The 20881-nt window shown below is 45.2% G+C and overlaps 2 protein-coding genes across 2 annotated transcripts; one reads left to right on the forward strand and one right to left on the reverse strand.

The window, feature by feature from the left end:
- Positions 1-32: 32 nt before the first annotated feature.
- C13H6orf226 (chromosome 13 C6orf226 homolog) lies at positions 33-2488 on the forward strand. The gene is made up of 2 exons (XM_052806765.1): positions 33-261; positions 977-2488. Exons 1-2 carry the CDS (start codon positions 56-58, stop codon positions 1053-1055), a joined length of 285 nt encoding a protein of 94 aa, XP_052662725.1. The 5' UTR covers positions 33-55; the 3' UTR covers positions 1056-2488.
- Positions 335-20571, reverse strand: POLR1B (RNA polymerase I subunit B). Its single transcript, XM_052806750.1, has 15 exons — positions 20400-20571; positions 20143-20310; positions 18011-18157; positions 16884-17016; positions 15703-15839; positions 13574-13797; positions 11615-11786; positions 9790-9961; positions 8699-8980; positions 7962-8095; positions 7348-7518; positions 6560-6716; positions 5052-5248; positions 4396-4649; positions 335-2185 (listed from the first exon to the last, which is right to left on the reverse strand). The coding sequence occupies exons 1-15, from the start codon at positions 20535-20537 to the stop codon at positions 1303-1305; spliced, it is 3369 nt and encodes a 1122-aa protein (XP_052662710.1). The 5' UTR covers positions 20538-20571; the 3' UTR covers positions 335-1302.
- Positions 20572-20881: the final 310 nt, after the last annotated feature.

The following is a 20881-nucleotide window of genomic DNA, read 5'->3' on the forward strand; positions in this document are numbered from 1 at the left end:
CCTACAATGGTACCTCCCGCCCCCCCCGCCGCGGTGGTACGGTCCATCCCGCGTAATGGAGCCGGGCCCGGTCCCGCCGCCGCCGCCGCCGCCGCCCGCCGCCCCTTCCTTCGCCGAGGTGCTACGGCTGATACAGAACGGGCAGGAACCGCCGGGCCTACGGCACCCCCACGCCTCGCCCACGGGGGACAGCCCCACCGCCTCCCGCCTCCCGCCGCCCACCAAACCCTGGGAGAACCGCCCCGGGTCCGCCGGGCCCCGGTGAGCACATCCCCAACCCCCCCCCCCCCGCCACCTCCCCCGGTCCCCAGCACGGCTCTTTAGACGGGTGATGTAGAAACGTACAAAAGAACTCTTTTAACAAGAAGCGTATGGTTGCCGCCCCGGGGCACCGGCCCGGCCGGGACGGGGGCAACGGATGGGGTGGGAGTAGGCGGGAGCATGGCCGGTGCCCCGGGGGGAGCAGGACTGGCACCCACCGGGGGCGGCAGCGGCTGCGGGGGACCGGGCTTGCGCACGTCGACGGGGACACAGCCAGCTCCTGTCCCACGGCGTCTGCGCTTTAACAGCACGAGGTGCTCGGGGCCAGGCCGGAAAGCCCTCTGCTTTCTTCTTTTTTCTTCTTCAGCCAAACACACCAAAAAAACCCCAAATCCCGCTGCGGTGCCGTACCAAGGGAGGTGCTGGGCTCAGCGATACCAAACGCTCCCGGGACGGGCCCGGCTCGGCCACCGTGGTCTCTTGGGGTCGAGGCTGCGGCTTCGTGCGGTAGAACTTTGCGCCTTCTTCATGAGTTTCAAGGCATACGTATTGAAATAGAGCAAAACAAAACGTGTCCAATCACTTTAACACGTACCCATCATTAAGGCATGCGTTTTGCAAGGACTTTTCTTCACAAAACAAAATATATCCTTTTTTTTCCGTCATTCCCAGCATTCGCTTCATGCTGTTTTATGACCTCTTCATCTTTGCACAGCTGCAGCCAGCGCTCGGAGCATAAAGAACCCCCACCGCTCTCAACCCAGCAGCCTGGAGGGAGCAGTGATATCGCTTGATTTCCCATACGCCACATCTCAATAGCTAGTGATCCTTTAGGAAGTGTAAACAAACTTCAACAGAGCCGTATTTCCTCACCATACAGCTTGGCGACTGCCCCGTCTTGGTACAAACATCAAATTTATCTTGCAAACATTTGAAGAACCTGAGAACCGACTTAACGCTTGAAACCCGCAGGGGGCAAAGGAAGGACTGACGCGTGCTTCCTCCCTCCCAGCAGCAGCATCGCTGTGCCCGAGGACAGAGCTACTCCACGTTGAGCTTTGTTTTTATGTTCATGGCTGCCAGCTCCGCCACAAAGTAACGGAAGACGTGGGGGACAGGGACAACCTCGATTGCGTCCACTTCGCTGCAGACAGAGCAGGAGTACCTCCTGTTGCTTGTCACGGAGGAGGAGTGCGGTGGTTTCTCCAGCACAGGCGACGTCATGCTGCCGCAGCTCGTGCAGACGTAGGCTATGGAGCCATCGGAGCAGTTGAACAGGCGGTCTTGCAGCAAGAAAGACGTGCCGTGAGCCAGCAAAGCGTCACGCTCCATCTCGCCGAAGCGAATCCCACCTTCCACGTTCCTCCCCTTGACAGGCTGGTTGGTGACAGCGTCTCGGGGCCCCGTTGTCCTCACCTGGAACTTGTCCGAGACCATGTGGCGCAGGCGCTGATAGTACACCACTCCCACAAAGATCTCTGCCTCCAGCTCCAGGCCGCTGATGCCACTGTACATCTTTTCCGTCCCAAAGAAGTTATAACCTGCGCTCACTAAAGTCTCGCCAAAGTATTTCAAAGCGGAATTCTTCTCCGTGAAGGTGAAGGGAGTGGCGTCGTAGGAGATGCCGTGCAGCGCTGCTGACTTCCCCGCCATGCTCTCGATTAACATCCCAATGGTCATACGGGAGGGAAAGCCATGAGGATTGAAGAGGATGTCTGGAACCATCCCGTCCTCTGTGAACGGCATATCCTCAACTGGCCAGAGCTGGCTCAGGATACCTTTCTGTCCGTGACGGCTGGCAAATTTGTCTCCGACAGTTGGATTTCGGGGGACCCGCACAGTGATGCAAGCCTTCTTGAATTTCCCAGTGCCACGGTCATTACTGCATAACCTGACATTGTCTACAATGCCGACTTCCTTATTCCTGTGTAGGTGGAAAAAACAATCACAGCAAAGGTGTCAGGTGTGCTAATGATTTTTAGCTAGGAAAAAAACCAAACCACTTCATTAAGTCTCATAAAATGCCTTGGGGCAGCTGGGGAACACCGTGCTTGAAAAGTACTATTCAGTAGTGAGGGAAATCAGACTGCGTGAGAATTAGGACAAGGAAGCAATACAATGGCATCAGCCAAGTGCCATTCACTTGCTTTTTCTAATACTAGAAGCACAGCTACAACTTTCAGGTAATGTGCCACCCACGATTTAAAATAACGATCATTTAAACCTGGTTCATCTGTATCACACTTTATCCGACAAACTGCATCCCAGTGCCATTTGTTTTGTGTTAAGGCAGCAGTCCTTCTCCCTACCCCCAATAAATTCACACCATCTTGGAGTGATACCAAAATAAAGAACCAGGTTCTGTGCAAAGCAGAAAGGAAAGTTCAGAGCAGAAAGGGAAGGCGCAGTGTGAGCTGAGAGGGCTTTGCCAACAAGTGCTTTGTTCAGGGGTGTACTGCTTCTCCAGATGAACCCTCAGCTGATGTTCCACGTGCTAGGTGTCTGCTGCAGGCCTAACTGTTTTTATAGAGCTTTCAGCCCAAACTCTCCACTAGTTTTGGAGATGACAGCTAAGGAATAAAACACATTTTGTTCCATGTTAAGACAAGGTTACTTTTCTTCTTCTCCTTTGAAGTCCTAATGAACACAGTGTTTGCGGAAGGCCTGTACCTCAGTTTAGCTTCTGTTTCAAAGCTATTACTTTGCTGTGTCCAAATGCAACCAGGGTACAGGCCATCACACACACCCCCCCCGCCCCTCAAAAAACCCCCAAACAAACCAACTGTGCTTCATAAGCCTCTTCCAAGCTTGTTCAAACTTTTGACGTCAAAGCCTTTGTCCTCCCTCTCTTCCAAGCCACACATAAGATCTAGCAGCATATGCAGCAGTTACAACAGTAGGGAGAACTCCCTTTAAGGACCCTGGGTCTCTGGGGCAAACTGGGGGCAGGAGCCAACACTGAGAGCTGGGAACCTCATCTCTCTGTAGGAACCTAAATAATTACCTGATTTGGACCAAGAATGAACAAAAGCTGAATGGTACAGAGGGTCTCTGGATAAAGAACCTGAACTAAGGCTGGGCTGGCACGAGAGCCAGGGAGCAGGAGCGTGGGGTGGGAGAACCAAAGAGGGCTCCACAAGCGCAAGGACAAGGTTGAGCTTACAGATCCCCACTACCATGTGCCGAATCTCTTAGCCCTGCTCTATGAACAGGATGACTAATTCTACAAGTCCATGGCAGTCTCCCCAGTGCAGCTAAGGCACCACCCCTTACAGAGTAATAAACAATAGCTTTCCCAGTAATGCCAGTTACTGTGTTACCCAGGTGCTTCTCAAACTAAGTTGCCTTCACAATGTGAATAACTACACAGCATTATCCTCACTCTATCAGTGCTGTAGAGAGACACACGTAAGGCCTGAAGTTGTACGGACAACTGGGAGTGCAGGACACATTTAAATTTATCAGGTTTTGTCTATGTTTTTGCTTCCCTTTCCTGAAATAATTAAGAGGATTTTAATGAAAGCTTCTGCAGCCTTCTCTCTTTCAACTGAAGTTCAAAAATCTTACAAAAAACTTACCCCTGAAATATTCCAGGGGGAGGGAGGGGTGTAGTTGACACATTTTAATATTCTAGCAGTTTGGAAGCTGCAATGTTAATAAAAATTGCTCTTTGAACCCCTAATCCTGTAACAACTTTGCTTACAAGGTTTTCTGGCAAGTCTCTGCGACCAGGCACTTTGTTTTGGTTTTCTGTTTGGCATGTCTTTGGCTTTTTTTAGACAGAACACCTTATGTGAGTCAATTAACAAAAAGCTACAGAAAATAACTGGGGGGGATGGGCAGAGGAACAGTCCTTGGGAGACAGCAAAACATTTCTGCAAGCTCGCTTTTTTTACCGGCCTCCGATCCTCCTCCTGGGATAAGTCAGGCTCTGCAGCATACACTGGCTTAGAGAAAAGCTGTGATACACGCTTGGGAGTCACCTACATGTTTTCTCTGTCAAGACACGGACACTATCGCATGAGGAGAAAAGGGAACACTTAGAGGAAAAGATACTGCAGCTCATGAGGGCCAACTGCTCTGAGACTGCTCACCACCAGCTGTGTGGAGGCAGGAGGGACAAGCTCTACTTACGGATAGTACACAGTGAAGGTCTCCCCTGTGTTGAGGTTCATGAAGCTGTAGAAGGGGTCCCCAGGCTGTAGAATAGAGCCAACAAAAGGCAGTCCATCGGCATCCAACTTCTCCGTAACGTTCGGATCACCAGGCCTGATGCCGAAGACTAAATTATCGCCTCCCCTGCTGGCTTTAAGGGAAAGGTCAATGCTCTCCATCTTGATAACACTTCCATAGGCAAACCCTCTCTGCCATGAAGATTTGTTCACAATCTAAAAAGAAGAAACAAAGGCCTGTTAAAGACTTGCTAGTAACTTCAACAAAGAAAGCATTTCCATTCCGATCTGATACTTAGCTTTTTAACACTGCCTTCCTAAACAAAGCCTCCCAGCAAGTCACCATTCCAAAAAGCCCAAACCTCCTGTAACCCCAGTATTTTTCAATGCTGGAAGCCCACTGCCTTGCAGAAGGGAGCTCCACTCTACTCTCAGTACCTCCAACATTACCTGTGGTAACAACGCTTAACCACTGTGCTCCTATATCTGCCCTAACGGAGTCTGTGGATCAGCAGAAGCAGAAAACGGGCTCTTCTCAGCTAGGGACCACCCTTCTTCGCAGTCCCCCACGTCAAATTCCTTTACAGGACAGCAGGATTTCTCCTTTTGGTGGCTTACCATTGCATCTTCCATGTCATAGCCGCTGTAGGAGATGACAGCCACAACTGAATTGGTGCCGACCGGGTAGCTGTCCATACCGTAATAGTCATACATGCTGGGCCGCACCAGAGGGCTCTGAGGAGTGTGAAGGTGGTACAATTTGTTATCTGAGCGGTCCTTGTAGTTATAAACTGGAAACCCCATGGTTTGTTTTCCTATAAAGAAAGAAAGCAAGTTGGATTTATTCAGGATCAATTCAAAGTTAATCTATGTTTCATCCTCCATGTATCTTGTTACAAAGCAAGCTGGAAATACTTCCAATTTAGAGGGATTATCAATCTTAAAACCCTTGGCATTTAATAATTGCCCCAAGTCCAGCTATAAAAGTTTCTATGAACCACAAAACTCAATTCCTTTCATAGTATTTCATAAGGACTATTTGTAATTTTCTGTCTTTTCTGTAATTTCAAAATCTCCGAAAAGGTTGCTGTGGTGTTTTTTTGGTTTTGTTTGGGGTTTTTTGTTTTGTTGTTTTTTGGTTTTTTTTTTTCCTCTCCCCAGTTTCCCATAGTGAGGCACACCTTACATATTTCCAGGCCAAAAAGCATTTGCTTCTGCAGTATGAATATATTGGCAAGGAAAACAAGTCTTGAACATAGTCACATTGGTACTTTCAGAAAAGTATGAAAAAGTGGTAGCGTTTTAAGGACATCTTTCTGATAATATTGTCAGAAATGTAATACGCTAGCAATGCTATCGAGGTAACAAGGCCTGCTCTCTTGAAGTCCCTACCCACACACTTTCTCTTAGCCTGCCTTTTTTTTTTTTTAATAAGCTTCTTGCACATCACTTGCACCTAAGCTGACTGAAACCCCACTACATACCCTATATCAACTTCTTTCACACAACCTAATAAATCAATTTAAATCTTTGTCAAATAGCTGTCAGAAAAAAAACCCACCCTGTTGCCACAGTGCTGTATTACTCTTTTGCAACAGATGCCTAGCAAGTGTCCCCTCAACAGCTGCAGTGTCAAGACAGCAGTCGCTCACTGAAAACAGGTGGCAAGGAAGCCTCACACTACTGCAGAGCATCTACTGTAGCTGGCAGTCAGAAGTAGGTTAACCTGTCGGTTGTGGGGATGAGAGGACTGTTGGCAGCGCAGTTGTCACACACTAACACCACCAAACAGCTGGTGCAGTGCCCTTCACTTTTCTATATGATCAACAACATCAAATGAAGAAAAAAAAAAACCCAAATAAAACTTACTAAAGGCTTAAGGAAGGCAATGTGAGTGCAACAACCTAGAACTGCCCACTGGAAGGCAGCCAGGATGACAAACTTGACTTCGTTTACTTTGCCATGAAAAAACTGGCTGTTAGTCAACCTCAATGTTGAAACAATGGCTGGGAAGAGCTGTTATTTGGGAATGCAGGAAGACACACTGGAATAGACATGCGAGAGATTTCCCTCCCCGCCCTCTCCCTTGCCCAGGGACTTGCAGCATTAGGTACTACAGCACTTACCCATCTGGCACTGGTACATGTTCCGTGGACTTTGGTTGTGGTCAGAGAAGGGGATGAGGTTGGCCACCACGCTCAGAATGCTGTGAGGGAAGAGCTCCTGGTGAGTGGTCATTCCAGGCACCACCTCAGACTCCAGCGAGGCCACGTTCATGAAGATCTGCAAGCATCAAATCGGACAACACTCATTTGCTTCCTTCTTTTAAACGGAAGGAAGCAAAACAAAGCTGCCTCCGATGTCTTTTTATCCATTTCAGTTTTAGCTGTGGTTGTTGTCTGCACCTTAGTGTATTAACAGGCAAGAAAAATATCAGACAGCTGTTAAACTACCTATCAGAATCACAGACCAACTGCAAGGAAAGCAAGTCTGGAAATAAAAAACTCCAGTAACACATCCTCCTCGCTGTGTCCCATTTTAGTTGTTCCAAATAGGCAAGTTCCCTGGCAATCCACTGCTTGGCTGCCCATGGGCAATTTGGAGAACATGATGTAACACAAGATGAGATAGTACACATATGACAGCAATCCTTTGTTTCAGAAGCTTCACTAAGTTAACACTGAGAGCAGATTTCAGTATCTCAAAAAGATCCCTACAGTCCATCTAAGACATTTACCAGAAACCAATTAGCAGGAGGTGACAAACCCCTTTTGCCACCTATTCTAGCTCTTCAACACAAGCTCCCTGTGTCCCATCCTCAGCTCCTTTCACAAATATTTTCTAAAACATTGTTTCTGATGCTGGGTACCTCTGCAATAGTCAGCGCTTTATAAAGGAAATATGCAAACCCCACCTGTTCCAGAGTACCAATCCATTCATTCCTTCCATAGAACAGGTTTCTGACAGGCCGCACCATCCGGCAAGGGGTAGTAAAAATGAACAACCCAGGATACAGACTGGGTTTTCCCGTCATTGGGATAAGGACCACTTCTGCCCGTGCAGGAAATCTCTTCTCTTGCGTTATCTGTTTGTGCAAAGAAATGCCAACTTAGAAACACAAACCGACAGTGGTTTAGTTAAGCTGCATCCAACAGGCTACACAATGAAAATGCCAACCACAGGTGTAGTTACTAATATAAAATGGTGGAGAAAAGATTTTAAAAATACTTTTTCTAGAAAAATCTCCACCAAGAAAAGGACAAAGTATGTCTATCTTACCTTTTTCAAGAAAAGAAGTTCTTCTAAAAATGACAACTTCATAAACCAACAGACCAAACATACGGATATATGAGACAAGAAGAAGAGAAAAGCCCACTCCAATACTAACATACAGCCAAAGATAACTTACTGGGTCAGATTTAAAAAATAAAATAAATGGAAGTTTAAAAAAAGTTCCAAGCATGCCTATTTTTTTTTACCACTGCATATTGAGGATGTGTAGCTAAGGAACATTTCAAACAAGACAACCTTGAAACGGCGGAGGGTTTCTGCAATCTCAGGAGCCAGCTCCCGCTCTACCCAGCCCACCACAGAGCCGTCCAACACAACTCTGTAACACTCTGCGTAAGGCTTGCTTGGAGTTGCATCAATGGGGGTGACACCTGTGAGAAGAGGGGGTTGGTAGAAGGAACAGCCAAAAAAGCAAACAAAACACCAAAGTTGTTTCTGCAGGAAGCCTCAATCCACACCAAAAACCTTTCCGAGACATCAAAAAATTCAGACCTACGGCGCAAAGCTGTAGATTACTTAATGGAAAATACAAAACATGCACAACTAAGAATGCCATTCCCCTCCCCCTTTTTTCTGATTGAAATAAGGATCCCCATTATCGTGGTAATCACAAGTCAGCTGCAGTTTAATTCAAGTCACCAGCAGGATAAGAAAGTCACCGCTTGGTCCGATTTCTTAGAGTTTGTACTGTGCAATCCCTTTTGCTTAAGTGAACTTCTTCACTCTACAGCACGCAGCTAAGAGACATTTACATTGAACTTCACACTCTCCAAAAGGCTGACATGCCTGTATAAGCAATGTGCTACTTACTGCTAAGCAGAAGCACAGTAGTACAGGTTTAACTTGATTTCACCTTCTCAAATTAACAGTGTACAGTGATGGTATCTGGAGAACCTTTCCCAGATACGGGTTTGCAGAGCAGAAAGGTAAAAAGGAAGACTGCTTCATTAAATGATCAAGCCAATAAAACATACCTAGGGAACATAACAAAGGTGGAATGTCTATCACAGGCACCATCTCCGTCACTATTTCACACACAGCCGTCATGTGGTTCATCAGACCGCAGGGCTCTCCATCTGGGGTGTCCACAGGGCACAGGAACCCCCAGGATTCAGGCAGCAGCTTGCGGACAGTTGTAGTTCTCATCTGGGAAAATGCTGCCCCTCTGTGTATGCAGCGGAAGTGGGAAAGGTAGCGAATGAAATTCAGCTTGTCTCCCACCACACACAGACCACTGTCCTGTAACATGCCCAGGCCTTGGGAACAAAATTGAGATTTATGTCACGACGTCATCCAGCTTCAACAAATAAAGTATGATATTACAGGGCAGTTTCTTATTTTTCACTGACAAGCCCTAAAGATGCTCACACAGGATCCCAACAACAGAAGACACATGTGCTGTTGCCTGTGCACAGGCAAGTCAGTGACCTGTAAGAGGCCTAGAGACTTTAAATTCCAAGTTATTGCTTAAAACCCAGCTCCCTTTAGAAACGCATGAAAGTCCAGTGAAGCAACTTGGGGATTTGCAGCTGGTACTTTTTACTGAAATTCTGGGGCCTTCTAATCTCATTTCATTTTCTAGTGGGCATTCCATTACAACATCATAACACTAGACACTTCAGGGAAGCACCAGGTAAATCCGAAATATACGTTAGCGAAGCAGTTTCTCTCCATTTAAGCTCACATGACCAATGGGGGAGTCCTGATAAACAAATGCCCCTTCTCTGTCTTACATTGCACCTTCTAAGAAGAAATAACCTTTGGGAAAACAAATCAAAACACGGTTGCTGTTTTGGACAATGTTAAATTTAGTTTCAACTATTTACCTGGGTAGAGGCTTTGCTTTAATAATTAACCTGTTTTATACCACACATAAAGTCTATGCTTGAGGAGAAATCTTGCCTTTTTCCTCAACCATCCCCTTCCTCAAACCACTTTCATTAATTCAGTTACAGTGTACAACGTCTGCATACAAGCAATTGTTTTCAGTTAAGAGGTCAGTTTTAAGTTGCTTCTCATTCTGTTTAGCAGGAAAAAAAAAGGCTTCTTAAGCCTGGAGGCTTACCAGTTTTAGATCGCAGGTTACCAGTTGCAAGAAGATATTCAAATGGCTTGGTGAGGTCTGTTGCCAGGCTGAATGCCTTCATCAAGCTGTCTTCATTTACGCTGATACCTGCCTTTTCTGTTCTTTTCTCCAAAACGAACTTAACAGATTGCAACCAGCTTTCAAGCCTCTCCTACGGTTTAAAAGCGAGAGATTTAAATTTAAAACAGGAAAATAAAGGCTCAAATTAGAACTTTGCATCAGTTGCATGTGCTACAGAAATCCTCTGAAATCAGCAGGATGGACAACTTTTAGTGAACTGACAGTTTTCCAGCCATATTTCCCACACGGGCTTCATTTTATCAAAACTCTGATGGTATCACGCCAACACAGACCTGCAAGGAAAATACCCATCCGCATCTTAGTAATCACTTCCACCCAGACCAGTGGCAAGTCTGGCAAACGAAATACAGTAACAAAATTTCATAAAGAACAAACAAAACCCAAAGCAGAAACTGTACCTATAATCTGACCACAAGAATAACTCCACTGATTAGCCTGCTAAATACAGTGACGAAGTAAAACGACATTACGAAGTAAGTTTAGATACTAAAACTTGAAGGCCATGGACACACAGTATTTAAATGTTGCTGAGACAAGCTGAGATAGTGGACTGGATTTTCATTTTAACTGTAATTTTATCAGTGCTGTGATCTTAGATACCATATAAAAACAGGGAAAAGGACATAAGATACCCAACAACGCTTTGAACTCTTTGTAAAAACCCACTGTATACAGCCACACTCCATTTACTTTATGCTCTAGTCTATTTAGCACCTTTGCATTCAAAAAAGGGGCTGTTAACTCACTCCCCTGCTGATCTGACAGGGCCAGGCAGGAAAGCAACCTCTTCTGGTTCCTGGTGGGAATTCCATATAGCACTAAAATGCTTCACAGAACTCACATTTTATTTTATTTCTAAACTCACTGAAACCACCCAAGTAGTAGAGAGGTTTTAGTAGTCTTTCAACAAAGCAATGTTAAAGAAAATTTTTGGCTAAAATGGAAAAGAAAGGTTAAAAAAAAAAGTTATCTCATAACTCGGGGAAATATCTTTACTTGAGGACAGGAACTACTATCGCACAATGATTTTCATGGGATAGTCAAGCTTCTGAACATGAATACTTTCCTCCCGGCATCCTAAAATGAGGAAACCCTAGAAATAAACTGAATTCATATTGAATTGGAATAGATTAGGAAACTGCATTTTTACACAGTTAATTTATTACTGGTGATGTAAGTCAGAAGCATGCTATCAACTGCCTGATCTGTAAAGGAATTTAAAGACAGGAGAGCAATGACAACATCATGAATCATCACTTTTGGAAGATGGGGTGGGGGGCAGTTATTTTCTTGCACATTTTCCAAGTGAAACAGCAGCAACGCCGCAATAAGACAGACCTCTACCACTCCCATATCAATTGCTACAACAGAAATATGCCGTTTCAAACGCCTCTTCAAACACCAGAAGGATCGGTATTCCTCTGTCCTCAGACTCCCACACCGAATAGGGCGCATTCATTTGCTACAAGGCTACAAAGCTCTTTATTCCAGGTTTTGTACAGGCTTTTCTTCAGCATATTTAGTACCCTACACTGAGACAGCCAAGCTTTCCTTGACTACACTGCCTGGTTACACCACATCCAGTGCGCTCTCAGCTTTCATAGCATATCCAGGCTCCTAGCTCTTCAGCCTGGCTCCTGCACTTCTCCTGTCCCCATGGTCACTGTGGGGTCTGGGCTGGATGACCATTACATTCACAGGCTTAAACCCCTTAAGACCTTACCTTTAAGAACATAAGGAAAAGCTGTCCTGGGGTAAGCACTTCTTGATTCATCAGACTGTCTGGATTATCCTCCATGCACTCCCCTTTGGCAAAAGCATACAGCTTGCGGGTCATCATACAGAGCAGGTAAAACTTTTCAGTTCTGTTTGTCAGGTGTATGCAGATACACTTGCTGGAGGAAGAGAAAGAAGGAGGACAACTAACACCGTCTCTTCATGCTAGCTGTTCTTCAAGTTTCCCCTAAATAATCACAAACCAATTTTTTTGGCTAAAAAGCCTAACAAGGCACAAGCTTTTCCAGTTGCCCTTAGTATTACAGGAAAATTCCAAGAAATAAGAATAAACACCGCCCAGAGACTGAGCTGAAAAATGAACAACTTGTCTTTTTAAGGGGCTAGTTTTGTTAAGGATATACCTGGTTGATTAGATGAAGCTGAACCTTGTGAAAGACTGATTTTACACACTCCCATGTTAGATGTCCTTTTAAGTATACAGTTTACGTAAACAGATATTTGAGTCAGGACCAGTCAACAGATGAGGTCTGCGTGTTAACTTTACAGTAACTATGACACCAATCACATAGACACACACATATCCACACACACGCACCCCACCCCAAATCTGAGCTGGAAACTAGTAGCAAACCACGAAAGAAACACTTCTGTTAACACTATCAGTGACTTGCCACAGAAAGTCCAAATCTGCACTGCTATCAACCCACGTGTGGAAAACAGTGGGCTGAACAACACTATCACAAGCAAAAAGGAAAGCCCCACCGAATTCCCGCTAAAGCTGGTTGACTGCTTCCCAAGACACTTGGGATCACTTGCTCTCCAAGACGAGAGTGCAATAGTCTTCTACCAGCACTCAAGGATTTTTTTTCAGCTTTTCACTTCTGCTCTACGTTGCCCTCTACTGAAGCTTTCATAACTTCACTGCAAAGCAAGACAAAATTCCAAAGGCAGGTTCTGTCCAGATAAGTTACAGTTCCAGCACTCTTACATACAGGGTACATCCCAATTAATGTTTTCGCTATTCCTCCTCTTCTATCTCCTCAGCTGAGGCAAATAAGGTGTACAGAACATATCAGAGGGAAAAAAGAAAACCCAAAGAAACCGCCCACCAGAATATTTAGAAATAAGAAAATCAGAATAATTCCAACTTTCTTGAAATTATCCTCTCACATTTCTCAGTACAAAGTTCTGTGCTTCCAGCTGGTCTACGGACTTTTAAGTGCCCCTCTGAGGCACTTGCAGGCTGCCTTTGTGTTTCCAGCCACCCAACCACCCCCTATTTACAAGTACTCAGGACTTGGGCATCCCAAATGATCCTTTTCATGTGCTAAAAAACCCCCTCAAAGAGCAAACACATACTTTACAAAAAAAAAAAAGAAAAAGAAATTATTTAGTTGAATGCCTGTCACACTGACAGTCTCAAAGCCAGCTCTTCCATTCCTTCCTAACTTATTCCATGGAAGAAGCAAGGTTTTAAAGCATCTAATTTCTACCATTTTAAAAGATAAATGTAATTCTCATCATAGTTGCCAACGACTGTGTGAAACTGATAAAGTGCCAGAAATTGCAGTATTTCTGAGCAACAAATAGAGCCTTGAGCAGCCACAGACCTAGCTTTAACCTTCTCTGCCTTAATCTTTAATATTTATGTTTTTCACCACATACATCAGAAAATCACAGCTAAGTAACAACTGATACCCTCTCCTGAAACCATTTTGGGGATACGTGTGTCAATCCATTAAAATACATATTTCTGAACACCACAAATCCAGATTATCATCATATCCTGGAGTGCCCCCCAAAACTGGCCACTGGCTATCATTTTATAGATGCATGTGAAAACCACAACAAAGTGTGATGTGATATGGCAGAGTGCTCTTAGATCTGCCTATAATTGCAATACAATTACACTGAATCACACACTCTTACATGCATACATACATACTCCAAAATGAAATCTGCAGCCTGTTCATTGCTGTACCACTCAGGAAGGTTAAGTTTTACTCTGAAGCTCTTTCCCAGGTATTCGAGGACGTTTTGCTGTGTAAAACAGCCTGCATCTGCTACCATTCTCATCATCTCAGTAATGCAGTTCACGTAAAAGGTGTCACCTTCCTTTTCTTTGATCAACTCTTCAAAAATCTGATAGTCTGGGAAATTAACCAATGCCTGAAAGACAGAAGCGTATCAGATCAGAAAAAGAAGTCATAGCAACATCTGTCCATAAAATACAGCAAAAGAACTAGGGCACCCCACTGATAGAAGTTTTCAGTCCTCTGAAAATACCCCTCCACCATGCAAACTGAAAAATACGGTGGGGTTGAGGTGCTTAGAGAGTAACGCAGGGGATATTCATACCCTGATGATGACCACAAGTACTCCCAATCCAATGAGACCTTGGGAAAAAACAAACTTGCACCCTCTAAATTAACAGGCTTCTCTTGTTTAGGTAAGATTTACTAATATCTTTACAGAATGAGCTCACTTAGAAACATGAATTTAATTCACCATTGGCTCAAGCTGCTACTTATTCTCATGCAAACCAAAAGGCAATTTAGCTTTTTGATGAAGGCTAATAGATGGAATTCACTTTAGTTTCAGCACTTCATATACTAAAGTTCATACTTAAATCCAACGTTCTTAGCTCTTGGTGTTATAACGGTTTCCTAGTTGTTTCTTTACATCAGGGTTAAGCAAGTATGTTGTCCACCAATGACTTCCGTATTTACTGACAAATGTGCCTCATCTTTAAGTAAACTATTTGTTCATCACATTTAAGTAGGCTTCAAAAAGTTCAGGAAAAATTGAAGGCTGCATAAAAAAGACACTAAGGCAGATTTCTTTATGAAAGGGGGCGATGTAAGCTCAGTTCTGCTGCTTGGTTATCACAATATATACAATTTGGAAGCAGCCAGAGCACGTGCTGCCTCTTGTCCAGCACATGGTGCCTCTTGTCCAACACGGGAGAGCACTGGGATGGCTACACACAAGAAGAAACTACAATTACAGCCAGAAGTGCAGTGGGGCCGCAGTAGCAGCAGTCTGCCACAGTGGGCCTGACCTGGTCGGGCCACAGGAAACCAGTACAGAACTGAGCTTGATTGATGCAGGGGTGTGTGTGCAAACCCATAGTGACCAGTTATGGAAGAATTCGAATTTCAGACAACACCGAGCTGCTTATCCTGAGATCTCACGAGCTACCAGAAAGTCAGTGTCAGTACAATTTCTTTGCATATTAAACCAACAGGTAATCCGCTACTTCTGGTAACTACTTTTGTTGAAACAAAAGTTGAAGAAAAGCATTGAAGAAAAAGTGAAATGTATTATGCAAAAGCAATGTGAATACAGCAGGTTGAAAGAAGATACAAATTCACTGAGGCTGATTTACATGATGCTTCCATCATGTAGTGCCACAGGCCTCTGATTTGCTCCAACACTTAGCTACTGTAGGTAAAATATGTGGCTGAAGTACTCTGGCTCTGCTACTAGAGAAAGCATGCTTTTAGAGAATTTAAAAAAAGTCTTGGCTCAAGTAAAAGTTTTGCCTGCTATCCAAAGAACAGTTTACATCCATCAAAGGTGCTCAGATAGATCCTTCCAGATCTTCACTGCTTCCAGTTGCAACCAGAAACAGCATTTTATTTTTCTCCTTAAAAAAAAAAAAGCCAGTTCACTGATTTACTTTTAGATGGGACAACTGGACTTTAATGATTAATGTTCTTCACTCACTGAACACTCAGCTGTCATTCTGTTTTAGAAAAGATTCCTGAGATCTTTCACATTAGGTGGCAAACTCTTACACCTTCCAAGAGCTATTCATCCAGAGCATTCATGAGCAAAAAGCCACGAAATCCTTGCATAACTCTTCCCTCCTCTCTTGACCCTGCACACACTTCCTCTGCTGCAGCCAAGTGCTACATTACAGGCAGAGGCTCTGTTTAGACTATCGTTCTTCAGCCAGCATAGGAAGGATGACTGAAAATACTTAATATGGAATTAGCTCCTTCTCACTACTTGAATAAAAATGCTTAGCAAAACTTCCGTATTTATTCAGCACGAGCATTAGTTGTTTACCTTCAGAGCAAATCCCAAGGGAAGGAAGAACAACTCTTTCTGGAAAATGAAATTCACCATGACACAACCATTTTCCAAGTAGTGAAGGTTCATATTTATTGCAGTGTGCTCATCCTTAACACAGTGCATCACTACTCCTGCAAAAATTAACACAAGCAAAGACCAACATGAGCTGTACAAAACCAACTGGCTGCATTGCTGTGACATGTTTGAGCAGGTATGAGACAATTCATGAGAGAAACTTCGGTACTTCCTCGCTGAGAACACGAGGCAGATCACTAGTTCCAGCATCAGTCTCCCATTTCAAATAAATACACCAGCTCAATTCAGTTCTTAGTGGACAAATGTCTCAGGACAGCCAACACACTTGCCAAGAGGCTTGGAAGATGCGTACAGATTTTAAGAAAAGGAAAGCCCAAAGCCTCAACTATTCTGTCTGTAACCTTAGGCTGTAAGATACAGCAACACACAAGTACTCTTCCTAATTGCACTCTGGGTCAAGTTTTCACATCTCTGTGTTCACGTGGTACCGCTGCAGCAGTTTCCTGGTCCAGTCCCATGCTATCCACTGCAGGACAACGAAAAATAAAACAAATGGGACCGTTTAAACAGGCACTGCCTCAAAATTAGCTAATGTGGAATTACAGTGGATGCTCAAGCGCCATGGTCCAGTCAAATCAGCAGCTGGTAACACCCAAGTTTAAAACTGCAACTTTTTTGGTTTAATTAAATTGTAAACTCATTTTACTGAGTATACATGACAAAGGTATGGGACAGCCAAGAATCTAGTTAATCTGCTTCATGTAAATTAAATCTGCCATCTCAAAGTATGGATAAACAAATTCAATGAAAGAAGTTCAGCAGTTTACACTGACCTCTACTGAAGGTAGGGTTTTAGTTACACCTGCCACATAACAAAAGGTTACACGTACTGCCAAGGCCTAGAATAGAATTGCTTCACTCAGCATGGGCGGCTCAGACAGCTCCCACAAGGCCAGCACCTGCCTCAGGCTTATATCGTTATGGTGGTGTTGACCCTTTATTTTTATATGTAGTATAACGTTTATATTTTTTACAAGAGCTACACCAAAACAAACTACCAAAAGTCAGCTACAGATGGTCACTCCATTTGTCCTCAAAGTAGTTACTAGCAGGATGCTGCAGGAAACTGTTCAGCTTACCATACTCTGTGAAACCAGGGCCTCTGTTTTTCCATTTGTGTCTTGTCATTGCAAGAGGGAAATTTCGCCTGGGCATAATCAGCATCCTAATGACTTTTTCTAAGCCATTAATTATAAAGTAGCCTCCCATTTCCTGGCAGAAGAAGAAAAATAATTTTAATGTGCTTAGACATTCATAACCCAACATTTTAAGTAAAAGATAAAAGCGCCTGTATTATATGTTAACAAACGTTTAATGTTTCAACTATGAAACACATAGCAAGACACATGTTTCAGCACTGCATTTGGAAAGGCTGCTCTCCTTGCCATTGACTATTAAGTCTAAATGTAGCATACAGTGCAAGGAAAGGGATGCATGTTCCACAATTTAAAGGAAGAAAGAAAAAAAAAAACCAAAAACCTGTGTGGTCAACTGAACAGCTTTGAAGAGCTGACATTAACTATTTTTTTAATAAATGCTCCGAAGTTCTCATTCTGAGTTTATAAACCAGAGGGATCTTCAGTGCAGAAAATCTCTTTCCGGTCACATACAAGCTTAACACTGATAAATTTAAAGCTCCCCTAACAGCATGCCATTAGACAAAAAACATTTCAGTAGCAAGTAATACTATGAATGAAGGTACAAGCGGCATACCAGGGGGGCAGCAATAGTACGCCATTGTAAATTTTCTTTCATAGTTTGCTCACTCTTTCTGTGAGCAAAAAATACAGCAGTAAATAATTCTGTATTCAATTCCCCACAGCTGACACACTACTGGGGAGATGCGGAAAAAGCTGCAGAAGACAACCAAGAATGAAAACGTGTCTTTCAATGCCTGTTCTCCAAATCTTTGTCTCCACAGAGGCCTACTCACAGCTACATAACCTCAGCTGCCGGTTAGCAGTTGAGAAGTCGTATAGTGGAACTGTAGGTAGCACCACCAAACAGGTCCCTGTATTCAAAGACAGTTGTGACTGCAAATTTTTCAAGATGCCGTATGGAACCACCATAATTAGGGTACATTCAGAGAAAATAACAAGTCAAACTTGAAATAAAATATAAATGCTCAAGTTCTGTAAAGAGAAGCTGGCCTGAGATAGCGCTCATGTAAAATGCAGATTTTCCTGACCCACAAAATCCCCGTTACCTCTTCCTCCTCATGGTGCTGTATGAGCTCTTGTGGAGAAAGATTATAGAGGTTGCACAATTTGGACTTCACCATGATTGGAATATACCCCAGGGGCTGTTTAATAGTCCCTTGTGGCATGCCATTCACTGACCAGCTGATGTCAGCCTAAAACGACACAACGCAAACAGTGAGCAAATTAAGTTGCCCTTTTAATCTTTCCTGCTATATTAACTGTACATTTAATATAATCACATTCTGTCCAACAAAATGCTATCACTGTAAAATGGTAATGATGGTAATAAAAAGCAGAACTAGTAGATACATGCATAAAGATTACTCCACAGAAAACAGTCAACATGGGTTTATAGAAGAACAATCATACAAGTCTAGAACTAGGTAAAGAAGCTGCTAGTAGAGTGAACAAAGTTGATACAGTCTACTTTGCCTTTCAGACCCTTCAACAGAGCAGCCTAAATAAAAAAGGCAGCCACAGGTTATGAAAGGAAACCTCAGAAGTTGACAAATAGTTAAAAGAAAAGTAGAAGAAAACAGACACTGCTCAGTGAAAGGGCATCCATGCTACAAGCCTGCAGAGGCCCTTCCTAAGACTTGGTCACCTAACTAGTTCATGAGTGATCTGAAAAGCAAGAAAGAAAAGTGTGAAAGAAAATGCTTTATTTACAGTAATAAGATCTGGCAGTGGGTCTGCAGAAGGACCCCTTGACTGTACGAAACAAGGTGATAAAATGCACTGTGGGAGCCAACAATCCTAACTTGATATGCAGAACAACAGGCTTTAAAAGAGCTGCTGCCATGCAGGAAAGAAACATCAGCACTGCAATACAAAAACATTAGTTCAACACCTGGCAACAGGTTAAAGAGTAAATCGAGCCTTAGGAATTACTGTGGAAGGGAAGGGAAACATTACTGTGCCCCTCTAAACCCACGGTGCAACCTTACATCAAGACCTCTCCACAGTTCTGGTCTCCAGCTCAACCTATGGCTAAAGGTATAAAGTGGCTCCCCTATGAGTGGCTGCTCAGCAGATCAGGGCTTATTTCTCACTTAGGTGAAGTGAGAACTGCAGGAAGAATCTAAGGGAGGGGTATGTGGTTGAAGGCAGCACGGTGAAAACAGGGAATGATTACACGCTGCTTCCTGCTGTGCAAGGGCAGGGAGTGGGAGAGACCAACCAACCTATCCCAGCACAGGGCAATACCTTCTCACACAAGGCACAGCAAAACGTTTTGTTCCAACTGTTCCAAACCTTTACACGGGTTCAAAAAATATTCGAAGAAACAAACATTGGAAAAAGGATGGGAAATAATTCAAGTATGAAAAAGAAAAGCATCTCTAGCTCAGGAAAATTTAAGAGCCGCTGGGAAAGTGGCCACGAACGATTTGTGACTGCCCCACTTTCATGTTCAGGTAAGATACTGCACTTACAGTCGCTTTTATCACTGTTAGTTGTAATGCTTTGGAGAAAAAAAAAAGCTGAAACTGCAAGCAAGCACTCCCTTGCACCGGGTGCCTCATGCACACGAACAGCTCAGATGCAATTACACAATTTTAATAGAAAACAGCAATGGCAGTGCAATCCTTTCACGGCGCAAAGGAAAATATTTGCTGGGGAGGTTGCTTCTTCTCCAGGCAAATTTTGGAGCAATTCAGAGAAACGATCAACACGTGATGTGAACAAGAGGGATCTATAACTCTGGACTTGCATATGGGAGCAATGCTGCTTTTGAAACCTGGATTCCGGCAGAAATAAGATTTGGATTGTCACGTTCTCTGGGATGACACAGGTCTCCTTCCGCAAGGCAAATGTGACAGCAGAGTAAAGAACACAGCTAGGGTCCCGTGGAAAAGAAGGGCGGCGGAGACGGGGCCTGTTTCAAGCTGGGTTTGAAGGGAAGCTTGCGCAGCGAGCTCCTACTTCTCCAACACCCGAGACTCCACGCGGGACAGAGCTAGAAATCCCACCTCCCCAACCCCAGACAGGTGAAATTGGGAAGGGGTCTTGAACTAAAGCACGCAGAAACGCGTGAAGCACTCAAGCTGCCTTTGCTCCCCACGGGAGCGGCTGCGCGGGGAGGACACGCGTGGCGGGCGGGGAGGGCCCCCCCCCCCCCGGCAAACCGGCCACTTACGGTGATCCTGCCGCGGTAGGTGCTGCGGAGGCCGCGGCACTCGGCGGGGAACACTCTCCTCTCCTGACAGACCGTCCCTACCGGCACGGCGGGGGGGGAGATGGACACCCCCGCCACCACCAGCAACACCCGGCTGTCCTTCAGCGCGAACTCCAGCGGGGACAGATCCTGCAACGGTACCGGATGAAGGGCGGCGGGAGCCCACCGGGAGGGCCCGGCCCCGAGCCCCCCCCCCTCCCCGCATTCGCCCCCCAAACCTGCACGGCGCGGTAGACGCCCTCGCTGACGGCGTAGTTGAAAGACTCGATGTGGGCACCGGGCAGGTCCCGACGAGCCCCGCTGCGTCCCGGAGGCCGCGGCCGCAGCCTGTGAGGATCCCCACCGGCCTCCGCCATGCCGGTCTCCACGCCGCCACCGCCTCGCGCCGCCTCACGGGTAAACGGGCGGAGGCGGCGGCACCCTCCTCCCGCCCGCGGGCAGCGCGCCTGCGCACTGCCGACCCTTCCCCGCCTCAGGGAGCAGCTCCCCACAGCCGGCCGCGGGCATGTCGTTCCCCCCCCCCCCCATCTCTGCTCCTCACAGCCATCCCCAGCCGCGTCCCACGCCGTCCCTGCCCCTCACAGCCACCTCCACCCGTGTCCCGTCCCCCGCAGGTAGTCCCAGCACCGTGTCCCAAGGCTCGCCTCCTCACCCCAGCCACATGCGGCTCAGGGCCCTTGCAGCAGCGGTGGGGAAGCTT

This window comes from Harpia harpyja, chromosome 13, assembly GCF_026419915.1.
Source record: "Harpia harpyja isolate bHarHar1 chromosome 13, bHarHar1 primary haplotype, whole genome shotgun sequence".
Classification (NCBI taxonomy): Eukaryota; Metazoa; Chordata; class Aves; order Accipitriformes; family Accipitridae; genus Harpia; species Harpia harpyja.